The sequence below is a fragment of the Xiphophorus maculatus genome, chromosome 8, assembly GCF_002775205.1.
Source record: "Xiphophorus maculatus strain JP 163 A chromosome 8, X_maculatus-5.0-male, whole genome shotgun sequence".
NCBI lineage: Eukaryota > Metazoa > Chordata > Actinopteri > Cyprinodontiformes > Poeciliidae > Xiphophorus > Xiphophorus maculatus.
In genome coordinates, this window is record NC_036450.1 from 1,085,095 (window position 1) to 1,103,634 (window position 18,540).

At 45.8% G+C, this 18,540-nt stretch overlaps 2 protein-coding genes across 2 annotated transcripts; one reads left to right on the forward strand and one right to left on the reverse strand.

The window, feature by feature from the left end:
• Positions 1-1,865: 1,865 nt before the first annotated feature.
• LOC102229544 (stromelysin-3-like) lies at positions 1,866-12,986 on the reverse strand. The gene is made up of 8 exons (XM_014474267.2): positions 12,558-12,986; positions 4,948-5,213; positions 4,670-4,813; positions 3,858-3,991; positions 3,567-3,781; positions 3,096-3,300; positions 2,675-2,935; positions 1,866-2,600 (listed from the first exon to the last, which is right to left on the reverse strand). The coding sequence occupies exons 1-8, from the start codon at positions 12,654-12,656 to the stop codon at positions 2,479-2,481; spliced, it is 1,446 nt and encodes a 481-aa protein (XP_014329753.1). The 5' UTR covers positions 12,657-12,986; the 3' UTR covers positions 1,866-2,478.
• Positions 12,987-13,922: 936 nt separating this feature from the next.
• Positions 13,923-17,644, forward strand: LOC102227303 (serine/threonine-protein phosphatase 6 catalytic subunit-like). Its single transcript, XM_005813404.2, has 7 exons — positions 13,923-14,111; positions 14,840-14,935; positions 15,166-15,231; positions 15,322-15,463; positions 15,539-15,618; positions 16,399-16,608; positions 16,679-17,644. The coding sequence occupies exons 1-7, from the start codon at positions 14,037-14,039 to the stop codon at positions 16,925-16,927; spliced, it is 918 nt and encodes a 305-aa protein (XP_005813461.1). The 5' UTR covers positions 13,923-14,036; the 3' UTR covers positions 16,928-17,644.
• The last annotated feature ends 896 nt before the right edge of the window (positions 17,645-18,540 follow it).

Genomic DNA, 18,540 nt, shown 5'->3' on the forward strand with positions numbered 1-18,540 from the left:
CTGTTTGAAGAAGAAAGCAGCTCCAGAGGTTTCATCTTCAAATAGCTTCTCTGATCCTGAACCGCAGAGAATATTCACAGCAACGATAATAAATAGTTCAATCTGTGGCAGCTGGCAGCTTCTGCTCATTATTATTACTCATTATGTCGGGCCGACACCAGAACCAGAACCAGAACCTGCAGACTTTAGCTCTGCTGCATTATCATCACAGAGACACAACAAAGGAGAAACTTTATCATTTTTATTTAAAAAATAAAACAACAACTCACAAATATAAAGAGAAACATGTTGAACCGTCACAGAACCTGATCAGGTTCTGATCAGGTTCTGATCAGGTTCTGATCAGAACCTGATCAGGTTCTGATCAGGTTCTGATCAGGTTCTGATCAGAACCCATCTGATTAATCCTGATGTGTGAAATGATTAATTTTGAAAAATCAAAACATTTTCAGTTTGATGAGATTGTTTGACATTTTCAGCTTTAAATTTATAAATTTTTCTCTTTCAGAAAGTGAAACCAGCAGATCTACAGATCTAGCACTATAGATCTACAGATCTAGTGCTAGATCTGTAGATCTATGGATCTATAGATATAAATATCCAGAACCTGCTAAAGTTTCAAACTTTCCCTCATCTCATCTCATCAGGATTTTCATGTGTTTTAACAAAATTTAATGTGGCAGAAAAACACAAAGTGGAGCAAAACTGAACCAAGAAAATCATTTTTATTTCTCATAAATACGAGTTAAAATTCTGACTCTGATGCCCTCAAATAAAATCCGATCAGACTCAAATGATCCTAGTTGTTGAAGTAAATGTTTTTCTTTTTTAAATTTAGGTAACTTATCAAATTCAGATGAAAACTGATGACTGGATGTTTTTGGTTTCATTCACTAGAAAATTAAACTAAAAACAAAACAATGAGGAAAACTTTGCTTTACATTTTAGAGATTTAATTTGTTTGTATATTTTCTGAAAGGCCGTGCTAACCTGCATCAACCATCTGGACCTGAATTCTGGTTCAAAGTCCAAGCAGTATCACTCCAAGGACCACAGATGGCCCCCGGGCCACACATTGGACCCCCTAAGAAACCAACAGTAAGGATGTTTCCCACCTGAAGGTCAGTCGACTGTTAAAAACTCCATCATGTGGTTCTGACCCAAACCAACCTGTTCCCCTCCTGGCCTGTGGGGGCGCTGCACCAAGAACCACTGAAGGAAACGACACAAAAACCTCTGAAGACACTGAGAGCAACTTCCTTCTTCACCAGATGGAAACAAGATGGAGGCGTCAGATTTTTCTCTTTAGTCTTTGGCTAAAGGCCAGGAGCCATTTCTGCTGCTAGCGCTGGGCTAGCACGTTAGCTTTGGTTGTATTTACCCAGAATGCCCTGCGCTGTAGTCCACTTCCTGTAGGCATTGGAACCGCACCAGAGTTCACTTCAGCCGAACCGAGACCAGATTTCAGCTTTTTGGTTGATTAACATTCACACCTGGAACTGGACTTTCTAGGCAAACGGACTGGAGTTGGATTGAAGTGACTGAACAGGAACCTGAATAGAACCAGCGATGTTCAGTTCATTTGCCTAGTCAAAGTCTGGACCAGTTGGTGAGGTGTGAATGCTTATCGACCTCTGACCTCTGGTCCTCGGTCTGGCAAGCAGAGCGGAGACCGCTCCAAAAGCAGGAAGTGGACTACAGCGCAGGGCATTCTGGGTAAATTCAGCCAAAGCTAACGTGTTAGCCTGGTGTGAATTTTGTTTCCATCTGGTGAAGCAGGAAGTTGCTCTCAGTGTCTTCAGAGGTTTTTGTGTGGTTTCCTTCAGTGGTTCTTGGTGCAGCGCCCCCACAGGCCAGGAGGGGAACAGGTTGGTTTGGGTCAGAACCACAGCAGCTGGAGGTGGAGCAGATGTTCTGGTTCCAGTAGAACCGGGTCGACCGGACCTTCAGGAGGGAAACATCCTCAGTCTGACTGGTGTTTTTTGACCAGTTCATGTTTTCCTGTTACAGTTTAAAGCACATAAAGTCACCAGAACTGGTTTAGCACCAGTATGTTTTACTGGTCAGCGTCCTGCACTGATCAGACACTTTAAATATAAAAACAAATGGCATATAGAAAAATAAAATGTCTCTCCTTTAGGACTGAAGAGTAACAATAAACTTCCTGTGAAAGATGGAAGAACATCTAGCCTAGATCTGAGTGAAGGAGTGAGAACTGTTCTAGGTCTGTAGCTCTACCATCTGCCATGACTGAGGTCTGACCTGAAATAACACCTTTAATAATCAAACTTAGCGACCATTTGATCGACACTGGCTGTCAGTGGATGTGGCTCCTCGCACCAGGACAACTGGACCGGATCAGAACCGGACCCGGCTGCAGCTGGGAGGGTCTGGTTCCTGTTTTACCCGAGGTGAGGAGTTTAATGAAACGACAATAACGCAGCAGATTGTTCTCAGTTTACGAATTAGTTTACGTATTTATGCAGATTCGGAGCAGCCGAAGAAATCCGTCCCGATTCTGCGCGGGTATCCGTCCAGCACCTTCAGCGCCACCGGGTCCAACTTCCAGTAGTACAGCCCGCTCAGGAAGTTGGGGTAACCTGAGGGAGAAAGAGGTCCGATGGATGAAACCCTCAGAACCAAAGTCTCACCAGAACCGGGGCCAGAGTCTCACCATAGCTGTCCAGAAAGGCGGCGTCGACGTGTGCAGGAAGTCCCGCCCACTCGTGCGTGCTGCGCGGATGGAGGTCACCGACGCGGTTCTCCTGGATGCTGAAGGACCAGTAAAACGAAGACTTGAAGAGGTAGACCTTCTCCGAGCCGCCGTCCTCCCACCGCAGAGCCGCCTGGATGTCGGTGACAGGAAGGCCGAGCCGCTGCAGGGAGTCTGGGCCAGAAATCCTCCGCCCAGCGTCAAACACCCAGTAGCTGTCGCCTGCAGCAGAAACACAAACCCTTCAGGTCTGGATCCAACTGGACCAGCAGTTAATTGACCTCAAGAACTTCTTCAGTATGAAACTTTATGCAGAAGGAGAGAAGACTCTTCTAGCAGCTTCATGGAGACGTGAACAGAAGTGTTGACTTTTCTTCTGCACCTTGGAAGAACCAGATGTTCCCAGACTTGTCTTCATATGCTGCGTCGATGTAGTCAGGAATACCGCTCCAGTGGCGCGAAGACAAGGCCGGGTAGCCGCCTTGCAGACGCCTGTCACGGATTCGCCAAACATATCGAGACCTGAAGAAGAAGAGCTCTCCCCTGATCATGGACACGGCATCAAAGCTTGTCCTGCAGGCGTCCGGCTGGGGAAAACAGACTCCAGTTACTCTCTGGCCTAAAAATGTTCAACAGAGCAGCAGCGATAGAAAGGCTTGATCCAGTCCAGAACAGGAAACTGTTCTGGACTGGATCAAGCCTTTCTATCGCCTTTCAAGCCTTTCTAACTTTCTGATCCAAAGTTCTTCTTGAAGGTCTTTCTATGACCTTTTTACTTTGTTTTTTATTTTAAAGACTTGATGACTGGATCAGGACCGCAGCTCTGAAGGTCCAAACAGGATCAGGATCTCACCAGTTCAGGTTCGATCTCATTGGTCTCGGTTATGTCAGGCGGCGTGTACGGCGGCGGTCCGTATAGATACTGGATGCCCCTCTTATCGTCCTCACTGAGCTTCAGAGGGTAGGAGTCGCTGTAGAAGGGACACATGACTGCATCGGGCTCCAGAGAGTGCTGCAGGCCCAGAACATGGCCGAACTCATGGGCTGCCACCTGCAGGAGGTCGGTACCTTCACAAAGACGAAGATCATCCAGGGATCAGACCAGCTTCTCACACACAAACGTGAACAGTCCCAGACATCTTACCGACGCCGTTGCCGACCGTCCAGTGTTCGTCGTAGTCAAAGTGGACCTCTCCCTCTTTAAGCGTGCGAGGGAAAAAAGCGTGGGCCAGAATTCCTCCAGGACCGTCGAACGGGAGATCGTCACCATGCCAGTACCTACAAAACGACAACTGATCTCATCTTCTGACCAATATAAACCAGTTCAAGCCGTTTCTGTTTCTGCAGTGATTCAGAAAACCATTGGCTGTAGAAATAATGGTCACCATGCAGCAACAAGCTACAAAAATCCTCAGATGAGTTCAGAAAAGGTTTTCATGGTTGTGGTTCTGATTTTACCCAATCGCTGGACTCAGCATCCTGGATCATAACGGTTTCTGTTCGCCGGTTGAAATTTTACGAGAGAAATCGATCTGGACCGGGACTCAAACCCAAATGCCAGAATCACCTCAGAGCCAGTAAACCTCCGTGGTCTAAAAGGTTTTGTAACTAAATCTGGGAAGTTGCATCAGATTGTCTGTAACCTCTCTGAACTCTGCAGGTCGAAGCAAAGATGGTCTGGCAGAGAAACGGAGTTCTGCTGCAGCACAGACGCCATCGATGCGTCAGACTCTGAACATCCAGTTAGAGGATTGGTTATATAACTCTGAACGTCCTTTATATTCCCTCAAACACATTGACTGCAGACCACAAAGCCGGGTACGACTTTTAAATATTGTTCAGGTCTGATTCACTTGTTTACATTAGTTTTATTCATCTGCAGTCACTAATAATTGCTCCAGAACTCGTTTTCAAACTAAAACCAGAACATCTGCTCTGGGCTCTTGGGTTTCTTACCTGTTGAAGTCAATGATGATGTCCGCTCTCTCGCCGATGACCTCTCTGAACGTCAGAGGAGTGACCGCGCCCCAAACCCCAAAGGCCTCCTCCAGGATGCGCCGAACTTTGTCTTCACTCATCTGCCAGGGAAAACGAACAATCCTGCACAACAGACATGTTTTCAAGGATAACAAACAAATACTGGACCAGAAAAGGACGGACGGCTTCGTGTCCAACACTGTAACAGACCTTCAGGTGACCTTCAGAGTCTGGAGGAGTCGGGTTGTGTTTCTTACCGGTAGGTGAGCTCGGTTTTGTCCCATCTTCCTCCAAACAGAGCAAATCTTTTGCCGCGTTCCTTCCTGCTCCTCTTCAGGAGCTTTGACCCGTTGAGCGGCGTTACTCTGGGGTAGTCTGGGACTCCACAGCGGGGACGGCTCCAGAACCCTGTCTCATTTCTGGACACCAGAACGGACTTTGAATGGTCCACTTGGGTCAGAGTGTCCTGTTTGTGTCGACCCCTCCGCTTTAGGACAGCATGGCTGTTGCTGTGAGGCGACCCCTGCAGACAGAGGACAGTTTCTGATCTATCAAACCCTAACCCATTATTTATTTATAAGACTTTATAAGCAATGCACACAGCCAATTATGGAAATATCTTGCAGAAATGTCAACACTCATTGACCACGTGACGTCCCGCTCTGCCAAGACGAACTGAACAAACTCCCATAAAGCTCATCAAAAACCAAACATGTCGCTTTTATTTAGTTGATTTCAGCGTAAAAATGGTGACAGTACTGAACTCCAGCTGCACAGACAGACAAGGATGCGAACCAAACTGATTTTATGGTAAACCTTTGATGAGGAAAGAAGACGGCGATGGACTGACCAGCAGCCGTCGGTTATTCACGGATTTACAGCGAACAAAGGTAAGAAGATTAAATTTTCCATATGTAGGTAAGAACAATCAAATACTGCATCAGTAACCCACCATCATGTAGCCTAGCATGTACACAGAAACCGGTTAGCATCTGGGCTGCTAAGTCTGCTGTAACAGGAAACGACGTTTATGGCATAAGGAAAGGAGCCATGTAGAGTGAATTCAGGGAAAGTCGTCAATTTGATGAAAACAACGAAGACACCAGGAGGGGAAAGGTTTGGGTCGGTTTCTAAGCTAGCTACAAGCTAGCTAGACAAGTTAGCTCAACTTGAACAAATAGAAGCCTTGGCTATGACGGCAAGAACAACTCGGGGAATAAAACCCGGTTTCTTGTGACCCTGACGTCCATCATGGCTCCTCAACGTGACCAGGTGACGTCTACCTGTGACGTTCCTTTCAGTTAGCAGAGCAGGACTTGCTCTGGTTCGCGCTGTGCAAACCCTGATAAATTACATGTGGCCAAAAACAGCTGCAGTGTGACGTCAGAGCGGCTGAGAGCAGCACATCAAACGCAGTAATGATGGGATGCTAAGTCTGAGGCGGTAATGAGCTGCTGTGATTGTGATAGTCATCCTCCTTCATCAGTCACTGACATCAGCTGGTCCTGGTTCTGGTTCTGCTGAGCAGGCTGAAGTCAGCAGCTGTCCCTGGTTAGAGAACCGCTGAGCCAGCTGGGCGAGCGTTTGGAGAACGCAGCCAAAGTTCAGCCAGATAAAGGTCATCCGGTCCTCCTGACATCATGAGCAGGTCAGTCCCTCGTCCAGAGCTGCTAGCGTAGCTCCCATCAGTTTGATCCTTCATTGTTCTCCAGAGAGAATGATTAACCTCAGCGTCTCCCAGGGTTCATTTCAGAAAACCTTCCTGGGCGGCGACTTCCTGCTGGGAGGTCTAGTTAAAGTCAGACGAGGGCCGATGCCTTCAGTAACTCTTCACATCAGTAAATCACATGTTTAGTCTCTGATGGTGACACTTGTTGCTGCCTGCTAGAGTGAAGTCTGCGTCCATCAGACGATGTGTTTAAGGAGCATGGGAAATGGAGCCATTTTTAACTGAAGGCCTGGTTCTCCTCTGTACCTCGGTGAATTCTGTCTTCATCATCCTCAGATCGTCCCGCCCTCCATTCTCCTATAAAACATGTCTGCACAGACTTCATTATCTACACATTCATTCCTTCTGTCGCTGTAAAGTTATGATCTATGGACCGGAGCAAGTCCCAACAGCTGAGAACCAAACAGCTGTTCCCTTTGTTCTGTGAAGAAAACCAGTTTAGTTTAACCAGTGAAATCCAGTTTAAATCTCTGCCACGTTTCATCTCCACCCTGGAGAAGCTGGACTTACATTCTGTACTTGATAAATAAATATAATTCACCTTTTGAATGAAAACAAAACCTTTTCCAGCCACAGCAAAGCTTTAAAAGCTCCTGAATATGAAGGGACTTGTAGCTTTAGCAGGTCACCAACAGGACGAGACGCAGGATGGATCCCGGCTCCGGTGGGAGGTCTGCAGCTCAGACACGTTCTATCAGAACCACCGTTCAACGTTTAAAATGCCCACAGAAAGCTGGACTTTTCCTGACTCCATTTTCATTCTGATTCCTTTTACGGTTTTCACATAACCACAGTTTAAGTTGTAGGATGTGTTCGGGTAATTCGTCAGCATAGAGTGTAATAACGTTTCAATCTGGAGATTCTGACCAGAAATATTCACAAACCTTTTAAATTAAATCATTTCATGGCCACAATGCTCATAAAAACGTAAATATTTTGTCTACTTTCCAGAGAGCAGAGACTCCAAACCAAAATCTAACGAAACCGAGACAGGTCTGAACGTTTCTGTAAAAACTGGATCCAAATGTTCGTTAAACTCATCAGAACTCCTCCAGAAACACTGAAGACTGAAAATGTGGGAACAGCAGAAGGTTCTGAGTCCAGTAAGATTTCTCAACATTATTTATTAAACGGTTTGATTGAGGCTTCAGGTTCTAGTAGTGCTGTGGGCCGACCTGCCGGCTTCAGGAACTCTGAGAGTTCATCAATAATAGCATCAATGCTTTGCCTACAGGAGTAATAAAGTTAATAATAATGATAATAACACAGTAGCTGGTTCAGTGTTGTTGGCTTGAAAGCCTCACTTTGACTCTTCGGTTTGTCCATTTGACCTTCAGAGACATTTAGCTACAAATATAAGTTATTATTTCTGAAGTGGGGCGTTCAGGACTCTCTCAGACCATGTTGGTTTTACTCAGGCTTCTCTGTGGACGCCTAAAGGTCAGAAACTTTCACAGGTTTGTTTTTTCCAACAGGAAGATGATCCAAACACGACACAATGGTTGTAAAAGGAATAAATCTGACATTAACCTGGAAATCAACCAGTTTCTGCTAAGTAGACTAAATATAACCAGGATGGATCCAGAATCTGGTTGATGGGGTCAAAGGTCAGATTGCTAAGGGACGTTTGACCAAATGAGCCTTTAAAGAATCAATAATTTGAGTAAATCCAGCAGACTTTCTGTCTCGTTTTTTAACCATTGAAGCTGCGTGTTGCTCGTTCAGCTGTTGGATCAGATTCTATCTGGTTGGTGTTTCTGAACCGAACCGAAGCGAAGCGGTGGCAGCGGGGAATCCTGCAGAGGCCAGCGAGTCTGGACACGGCGCTGCGCCTCCACCAAACTCAGCAGCTTAGACAGAAACTAGCTGTGAACAAATCGGCCCGTTGTAGTTTAATCCAGCAGGTGTTTACGCGGCCGAGGCTTTGATGCGACTCGTGGAGCCGGTCAGGTCAGAACATGCGGAGTGGAAACCTGCGGCTCGGCCTCCGCAGCGCTGCAGATGTGTGGAAATCCCCGTTTGAGCTGCAGGATGAGCTCATCAGCACCAAACACGGCCGCCCGGCTGCATGCTGGTATTAAGGCCAGGCCTAAACTTAAAACGGTTAAAGCTCTGATTACACTTCACAAAGCATGTGTGACTCCATCTCCTTCCATCCAAGGTAAATGATGCGCAGAGCGGAAAGAATGTCAACAGTAAATATTTAACCACAGAAAGTCCCAGGTATCAGCAGCAGCAAGTGTTTTCCTCTCAGGCTTGACTGAAGATCCAGATCAAAAGACTCAAATGAAACAGATTGAAGGTCCTGAAGCCTCTGAGCTCCAATAAGCTGCTTTAGAGGAGAAACGATTTGCATCTTGAGTTTTTCCTCAGACTCAGCTTAGCTTATCATAGTTTAACTATCTTAGCTTGTCTTGTTTTAGCTAAGGTTAGCCTAGCGTATCTAAGCCTGTGTTAGCTTATCTTGTTGTTTTAGCTAAGGTTAGCCTAGCGTATCTAAGCCTGTGTTAGCTTATCTTGTTGTTTTAGCTAAGGTTAGCCTAGCGTATCTAAGCCTGTGTTAGCTTATCTTGTTGTTTTAGCTAAGGTTAGCCTAGCGTATCTAAGCCTATGTTAGCATACCTTATTGCAGGTGAACCTTAGTTTATCAGTCTTATGTTTTACCTTTATTTTAGTTGACCTGTCTTGGTTTATAATCATTTATACATTTTATCTTATATTAGCTGAATTGACCTCATGCTAGTTCATGCTAGTTTAACCCACTTTATGCCTCGTTTCCACTGAATCAGTCAAACGACCCCTTTGACCTCCATCCTTCCTCTGTTTCTCTCATCCTCCTCTTCCTGTTTATCCCAGAGTTCATGTCCTTCAGCTAAATGAGGAGAAATGATCTCATTTGTCATGTTTTCCTCTGACCAGCATCTGTTTCTGCTTCACCCATCATTTCTCATCCTGTCGTCCTGCGCTGCCATCTGGGTGGATGTTTTGTCGTTTTTTCAGTAAGGGTTTGTTTTGCTGATGATCCAGAGAATCACCAGAATCCAAACGATGTTTTATTGAGACGCAGATCAACTCTGCAGCAGGGGAAGTTTCCCTAATCTGATGTAGAAATAAAAACTCTCTTATTTCTGGATGAAACAGAAAAACTAGAAGCTGAAAATAGAGATTAAATTCTTGGCAGTAATTTCCAACGTCTGGCTGCTAAATGTCCGTGAAGCTGAAATGACCTCCAAACGTTCCTGCAGTGAGTCGGAAACATCCAAACTGGACATGGAGGTCTGAGCCGTCAGCACCGGATCGGGTCAGGAATGAAGACACGCTGCATGTTCGTCTCTGAGTAAGTGGCTGTTTTCTCCGCTTCGCTGACTCAGCACCCCAGCAGAGTTTACCCCCCAGCTGCACCATGACGGGCCTCAGCCTGCCCAGTCTGACGCCAGCGACCCTCCAGACGAGTCCTGGGGAAATCCCACCTCATTATTGGAGGGTCAGAAAAGTTACAGTGAAATGGAACCAGGTTTAAAAGGTTTTTAGTGAGTTTTTCTCAGTAAACAAACTGTTGAGACCCGGAGAGTCAAACTAAAGTTTAAATGTTTAGATCTGATTTGGTTCAGAGTCACTGATCTAATCTCTGCTACACCTTCACAAAATCAGGACTCTACATAAAAACAAGTTTTAATGAGTAAAATTCCTCATAAACACATTGATTTATTGCAGTGGCTCTCAGTACAAGTTATGTGTTATTTAAGTTATAACTTGTTAAGTTGCTTGATTTTAAACCTGTTCTGGTTTTCCCATCCTGGTGGCTGAGAACCTGGAAGGTGAATATCTGGGAGAATCATAACTTCAGCTCAACGTTCAGAGCACCAGGGACTTCATGGAAACATATTCAGATTTTATTTTATGGTTTTAAAGGCTCTACGCTGAAGATAGTAAGAAATAAAGGCATAGTTTCTTTTTACCATCAGCTGCAGCAGCGCCTCTGCTGTGGGCTAACGCTAACGCTCAGCAGCTCCACTTTCAATCTCTTCTTATTAATGTAAGAGTTAAAGAACTAAATATAGTTAGAGATTTGTTACTTTTAACAAAAATACTAAGTCTATCAAAGTAATGTAGCAGTTTTGATTTAAGGCTTAATGAGGCAGTTTATCATAATTCAGTCAAAGTAATGAAATAACAAACTGGTCTGATTTTTATTGGTAACGTGTTTCTTCTTATTGAGCAGTGAAAGGAAATAAAATGTGTTTCATGTCTTTTGCTTTAAGTATTTACTTACTGGAGGGTTTATGTTTGTGCTGCAAAGCCACAGCTAGCAGCTAACAGCTAACAGCTAGCAGCTAGCTCCTCTGTTCAGCGGCTCTGACGGAGCCGGTAGCGTTCAGCAGCCGTTGCTCCTCCTACACTTTGGACTGAACCATTGTTCTAACAATGGGGGGGACCTAAAAATTAATTCATTCTTATTTCTATTTTTTTAGATGAATGGCACATTTATTTCATTCTTTGTTTCTTTTGCCTTTTTATATTAATATTGTTTAAATACAAAGGTTTCCTTCATGATTTCTGTGGTGGGACAATTCCAGACTTTTCCAACATTGGGGGGTTCGGGCCCCTCTGGCCCCCCATGCCTGAACCTCCAGGAGCCGCGGGGTCACCAGGAAGTTACCCCAAAACAAACTCAACAGTCTAAAGAAGAAGAGCAGGCTTCCTTCCTGTTCAGTGTTTCTGTTAGCGTGATGTTAGCATGGTGTTAGCGTGTTGATCTTCATCAACACGCCTTTCTTCTCTTAATCAGCCTAAAGATTTTCCAGAGTCTTTAGGCTGATTAAATGTCACATGTGAAAAACTCAGGAAGCTCTCAGCCTGTTCAAATGACTTCCTGATTACATTCATGGGAACCAAGTCCAATTGTTTCTTCTGAACAATTTAAAGTCACTGAGCATATTTGAAATGTTGCAGACCGGCTAGCAGGCTAACATGCTGCAGCCATTAGCCTGAGATGAAGACAGATTAGATCAGCTGACAGCTGCAGTTTCACTCATTCAGGGGGAATTAACATTCTTTAGTTCTGTCAGAGAGATAATTATGATCTGCTATTTGTTACTTAATCATCCCACAGGTGATACTTTCCAATATGATTCATGATGTCATCTCTCCTTTCTATTCATTATCCACCCTGTAAAACCGTAACCGCAGACTTAATAACGACACATAAAGAGAAAAACTCTGACTGTTATAAACTGGATGAGATCTGGAAGAATCGACTCATAAATACTCCATAGTTACCCTGAAGGCACCAGCTGTACACTAACCCCACATAGTACCCTGAAAGTACTCTGTCTCTGCATTAAAGTACCTCTGTATGTACCCTGCAGGCGCAGCGTAAATACCCAGTTACCCCATTAGTGCCCCCAGGTTAGCGTTTTAATACCTCACAGTTTGCTTGTGAGCATTGCAAAGGTACTTTGTAAGTACCCAGAAAGTACCCTGTAAGTACCCTGTACGTACCCCATTGGTACCTCCTTGGTACCCTGTTGCCACACTGTAAGTACCTCTTTAGCATCATTTATGACCCTTTCAGGTCCCTGGAGTCTCTAGGAATGCTATTACCCCCAAATGGGGTATCTCGGGATGGGGGGTTAAATGCCCCTTAGACTCCTTGTAAAGGTTACACAGATACCCTAAAGTATCTGCACCATGTGGGCAAACTGTGCACTTCCTAAAGGGTACCCTATCAGTACCCCAGTAGTTATGGGGTATCGGTGCCCCAGTACTTGCCCTATAAGTAGAAGGGTACTTCTAGGGCATACCCTGTAGTTACCCTCTGATACCCCAGCAGGTTTCAGGTTTTTATTTCTTCAGGATCTCTGAGATTCTAAGATCATTTTAAACTTTTCTGTCTCTCTCAGAGCAACCTGTTGCTGTTGTTGTTTTCTGTTTCCAGACTCTGAGGGACCTCTGACCTTTTCCATCTCCCGTCTCGTTCAGCCTGACTTCCTGTCTGACCTGTTACACACCTGTTGTTCGTTTCTGATTCTGTCCCTGGATCTTTGTTCTGGTCTGATTTATCGCCTGCTGGTTCTGGAAGAATGTTGCTCAGATTGCCCCAGGTTGCGGTTCTGCTCAGGCGTTGTGTGGACTCACCTGCAGACTGATGGCGGCGCCGCCCTCAGTCAGCGGCGCGGCGCAGAGCAGGAGGTGCAGAGAGGAAAGGCAGCAGCAGAACAGGACGACCCGCATCATGCCGTCCCTCTGGAGCCGGAGCCGGGTCTGGAGCCGCAGGAGCAACGGAGAGGCAGGCAGCGCTCCAACGCTCCTCCTGCTCCCACACCGTTAACCCTTCAGTCCCCACAGCCAGCCAAAACGCCAGGAAGCACCAGCAGAGCTCAGAGTAACCGATCAGCTCCCATTAAACTCAATTCATTCATTCATGAATTTATTCTGCTGTTAATAACAGATTTAATCTGCATTTTGTTCTGATTTGAACCTGGTTTCCATCACGACTCTGAACCAGGAGAACGATTCTCCTCTCTAGAAACAAGATGGTGGCGCCACCAGAAGAGCTAATTACAGGTGAGTGGATGCAGCTGGAGAAAAAAGCAGGAGAGAAGGAAGACGGCCTAGTCAAAGTCTGGGTCTCTTGCTGTGCTGTCAAAGAGCAGGAGGAGTAAAGGCAGCAGATCCCGACTGAGTCTCCAGTCTGCAGGTCAAAGGTCGCTGACTCAGGCTGAGTCTAGCTGCAGCGCCACCCAGGAATTAGACCGAGCCGAACCATCCAGTCAGATGTTAGCAACATTTAGCTGCTGCAGCTCTCTGATGGACCAGAGCTCCCAGTAAACCCTGACTGGGACAGAAACATCCCAGTTCTGCAGCTCAGAGCGAAAAATCAGGATTTATCTGAAATAACAGGAAAACTGAACCACCTGAACCGCAGAAACACGAATCAGGAACTTATCTGGAACGGATCAGGAACGGTTCTGAAACGGATTTAAATCCCAATTTTTCCATAATTTTTATCCTGATTTCATTCTACTTTCATTTTTCATAATTATGAATGTTTTTCTTTCCAATACTGATTTCACAAACTTGATTATTGTGATTTTCAATGATTATAAGGTCGCTCTAACAGTTAACAGTCCTCCTCCTCATCATGATGAGGCTTCAAACAGGAAGTGGTCTCAGAGGTCAGAGGTCATCAGCAGGTTGCGACTGGAAGAGTCTCATGAAGGCAGAGAAGTGGATGTCCTTTGGCTAAGACTCACTGTTGTTTAAGTGTTGTTATCCTGCTGTTCTCCTGAAACTATCCATCCATTTTCTTACACCTTTGTCCCCAGTGGGGTCTGGAGATGCTGGTGCCCAGTTCCAGTGAGACACTTCGGGCAAGAGGCTGAAATGTCTCAGTCTGTAGCAGCTCCTGAAACTAGTTTATTATGAACACCTAGTGTGCAGGTATTATCTTCTCTGAACCACTAGGTGGCGGTCATGCTGTGGTCCTACCAGCTGCGCTCCGCCACTGAAGAAGAAGAAGAAGAAGAAGAAGGAAGGAGAAGCGGAACTAGTTAGCAGGAAGGCTAATCGCCTCTAGCCGTTTTTATTTTCAGATTTTAAAACTTCATTTTAATTATGGCTCCTTTAGACCTCGACAGATACGTAGAAATAGCGAAACACTGCAAATATTTACCGGAGAACGACTTAAAGGTGAGTTTTGAGTTTATGTCGAGTTTCTGGAGCGCTGGAAGCTAATGGAGCTAGCGGCTAAGTTTATGAAGGAAGAGTTTGTTCTGGTGATCTGGGTCAGAGGCACGTAATGTTCTGGTAATCTGGGTCAGAACCGATCAACCATCTGCTTCATTCTGATAACAACATATCAGCTGGAAATAAAAAGAACTAAAGGGCGGAGAGCTGAGAGAGGAAGCCGCTCAGAGGCTCTCCTGCAGCGGGTTAAACTGACCTGGTTCAGCTGGTTCTGGTTCTGGTTCATCACAGGAACAAAAATACAAGACAGACAAAACAATAACAGAACCAGCTGCTTTTACCTGAAGTTTACAAAACTACCATCACACAGGTTCTGAAACTGTTCGGTTCTCCGGTCCGGACCGGTAGTTTGTCATGTTTGTGTTTCCAGACATCATTTTGTTTCTAGAACATAAAATCTGAGCCATCATATAGCAGGACAAGTTTCTCTGTTTCTAATCTGATACCAGGCTGAAGCTCTGGGCTGATAATCCGGAATAATCTGAGGTCTGACAGGAAGTGATCAGAGATGATCAGCTGACTGAACTATCGATGTTCTCTTGAGCGCATATAAGTCGAAGCTGAAACTGGATGTACTGATCTAGATCTTTAGATCTACCTTCCCTGATCCAGACCTGAAGCTGCTGCGGCTCCAGATTATAATCCAGAATGTTTTCCTGTTTGTGTTGCAGAGATTATGTGACTATGTTTGTGATCTGCTGCTGGAGGAGTCCAACGTTCAGCCTGTAGCCACTCCGGTCACCGTCTGTGGAGATATTCACGGTCAGGTGAGTGGAACCGCCACCGGCCGCCATTAACCGTCACCGGCCGCCGTTAACCGCCACCGGCCGCCGTTAACCGTCACCGGCCGCCGTTAACCGCCACCGGCCGCCGTTAACCGCCACCGGCCGCCATTAACCGTCACCGGCTGCCATTAACCGCCACCGGCCGCCGTTAACCGTCACCGGCTGCCATTAACCGCCACCGGCCTCTCATGCGTTTCCTGTTTCTATTCCAGTTTTATGACCTGTGTGAGCTGTTCAGGACCGGAGGTCAGGTTCCAGACACAAACTACGTCTTCATGGTGAGACCTGCTGGTAGACGCGGAGCTAATGCTGCATGTTTCCTGGTTCTGACCGGGTTCTGATCCGGTTCTCCTCCCGTCTCTCTGCAGGGAGACTTTGTGGACCGGGGGTATTACAGTCTGGAGACGTTCACCTACCTGCTGGCTCTGAAGGCCAAGTGGCCCGATCGCATCACGCTGCTGAGAGGAAACCATGAGAGCAGACAGATCACGCAGGTCTATGGGTTCTATGGTACCGACCCGCCACCCTGGCCTTCTCCTGACTCCATCTGTGTTCTGGTTCTGATCCGGTTCTCCTCTGTTTCAGATGAATGTCAGACCAAGTATGGGAACGCCAACGCCTGGCGGTACTGCACCAAGGTGTTCGACATGCTGACGGTGGCCGCTGTGAGTCTGTCCTCCGTTTCTCTGGAGGTTCTGCTGGTTCGGTCCGGTCCGGTCCGGCCGGCTGCTGTCACTGGTTCTGATGGGGCTGAGACCAGCTGACCCGATGTGACATAGTGGAGGGTTGATGGTGTTTTAGGAGTTTTGATTCAGGAGTTGAACCCTCAACCCTGGGCTGGCGTTGCCGTTGGCAACACAGTCGGTTAGCTAAACAATGCAGACCTGAATGTCACATCCACTGAATGTTTTACCATCAATAATGGACAACAGCGCCCTCTGGTGGCAACAACGCAGCTGAGCCAGTTAACTCAGATTGACTCAATAATCAGGTAATAATCCAGATTAACAGATGGATTATCAATGAACGATTAAATCTGGAGCAGACCTGTTAAATATGATTACATTCTGCTGAAATTAGGGGAAAAATGAGAAAAAACAATTTGATAAATGGAGACAAGCAGCTGCAGCTCTGACTGTCTGATTTTCTCTTAAGTTTTTCACTTCCTGTTTTTGACGGGTTACTTCCTGTTTCAGCTCCAGATTTGAATCTCAGCTCAACCCTGATGCTTAATCTTTATGTTTTGGCTGAAGTGATAAATGAAGGATTTTCTATCTGATCTGGTGATTAATTTATGGATTAACTGCTGCAGAATCTGACTGATAGATTATTTAACCGGGTCAGAACCGGCTCCGGCTCGGAGGTGTCGGTTGTTTCAGGTTTTGGTCCGTTAGCCTCCGTCAGGTTTGGTTGTGTGAAGCTGACCTCTGCTCTGTCGGGTCCAGTTGATAGATGAGCAGATCCTCTGCGTCCACGGCGGACTTTCGCCCGACATCAAGACTCTGGACCAGATCCGGACCATCGAGCGGAACCAGGAGATTCCCCACAAGGGGGCGTTCTGCGACCTGGTGTGGTCCGACCCGGAGGATGTGGACACCTGGGCCATCAGCCCCCGCGGCGCCGGCTGGCTGTTCGGCTCCAAGGTCACCAACGAGGTACGCCCATCCGACCCGTAGAACCCGTCCTTCCCCCGCCCTCTGCTGACCCACGTTCCCTCTGTTTCAGTTCGTTCACATCAACAACCTGAAGCTGATCTGCCGCGCTCACCAGCTGGTGCACGAGGGCTACAAGTTCATGTTCGACGAGAAGTTGGTGACGGTGTGGTCGGCGCCCAACTACTGCTACCGCTGCGGGAACATCGCCTCCATCATGGTCTTCAAGGACTTCAGCCGGCGGGAGCCCAAGCTGTTCCGCGCCGTGCCGGACTCTGAGCGCGTCATTCCTCCCCGGACAACCACGCCCTACTTCCTGTAGGGGGCGGAGCCTGGACACGCTCTGCTTCAGAGGGGCGCTGACCCCTCGGCTCCCGGGTTGAGGCAGGCGGAGACGCCGGAGGGTGACCCTCAGTGGTCTCATGAAGTAGCGCCGTGTTTCCACCTCAGACCCGACGTGACGGAACCAGCCTCTGAGCCCATCCTGCTACATTCTGCCTTAAACATTTTAACTTTAATTTATTCATCTTGAGTATCATGCACACTGTTTTCATTCTCCTCTGTCTGAACTGGGATGAACTGGTTCCTCCTGGTGAGTCCTGATTCATCAGCAGAGATGCACCGATGGAAACTTCCTGTTTCTGTCTGTAGACTGTCAGATAAATCCTGGCCTCTGCTGCGTTTACAGACCATAATAAGTTGTGTTTCAGTGCCTGATCTCCAGGTCCAGTGAAATCCTGTCATCTGTGGACCAGTCGGTTCGTCCTGATCATCTGTGGCATTATGTCAGTTTCTCTGCTCTCCAAGCTGCTGGAGCTGAAACCCATTCCAGCTGTTTACCGTCTTGTAATATGAATAAAAATGAATTCACAGTTCTGAGTCGTAGTTGGTTTGACGGTGAACGTCTGGCAGAACGTCTCATCCTCTGTTTGTTTAAACATTGTTTATGTTTTACAAAAGCTTAAAACATATCAGTTGATTTTCTTTAACGATTTGAAAAAATAAAATAGAAAATTTTAGCAGAAAAAACTAACCTGAATATCTGTCAGTCTTCATGTTTCTGCTGCTGTTTGGATGGAGAACCTGCTGAAGGCAAGATGGTGAGTCTAGTTGCTATGGTAATTCCCGCCATTTCCAGGGAGCGGGAAAATGAGGGTTCAGGCAGTTCGGTTACTAGGCAGAAAACTTCAGTTCTCTTATCAGTGGAGACGCTGAGTACCGGTTCTGGTCCAGTTCGGTCCACTAAAATCCCTCCAGACTACAGTAAAAAAAAAAAAAGAAAAGAAAAAAAAAATATATATGCTGTCTTTCTTTGTTTCTAAGTTTTTTAAAAAGTCACTTTTTCTAATCAAGTTTCATATTTTCATTTTTTTCAGATTTCTTGAAATAAGTTGAAGTAAAACAAAGTTAATTTTTTAAACATGAACGTTACAGAAACAAGAAGAGTAAAACATGTGAATGTTTCTAGAGCTTAACCTTCTGGTTTATTAATAAACATTACTGATGCTGAAAATAAAAGTGATTTTTACTTTATTTCTTGAAGATTTTCTCACAGGTTCCTCTTTATGCGTCAAGTCCGACCCGGATCTGGTCACTGTAGAACCAGTGTTTTACTGACCTAAACCCAGAACCACTCAGACATCACAGATTTGGTTCTAGATTATTCTGACCAGGATGAACGTCAGGAAAACATCATCTGGGTTTTGTGTTTTCTTATAGATTTATGATTCAGGACGATTTAAAAGTCTCCTATATTTATGATGAACTCTGTGGTTTTATTTAGACACAGATGGATGTATTTCAAGAGTTTTTGTGTTAATTCAGAAGATCCAGAGCCTCCAGCGGATGAAAACCTGAATCATTTTATGAAAATGTTTTGATCAGATCTATAATCATTTTACCAGATACTCATGACAAATTTTAAATAAAAATCTG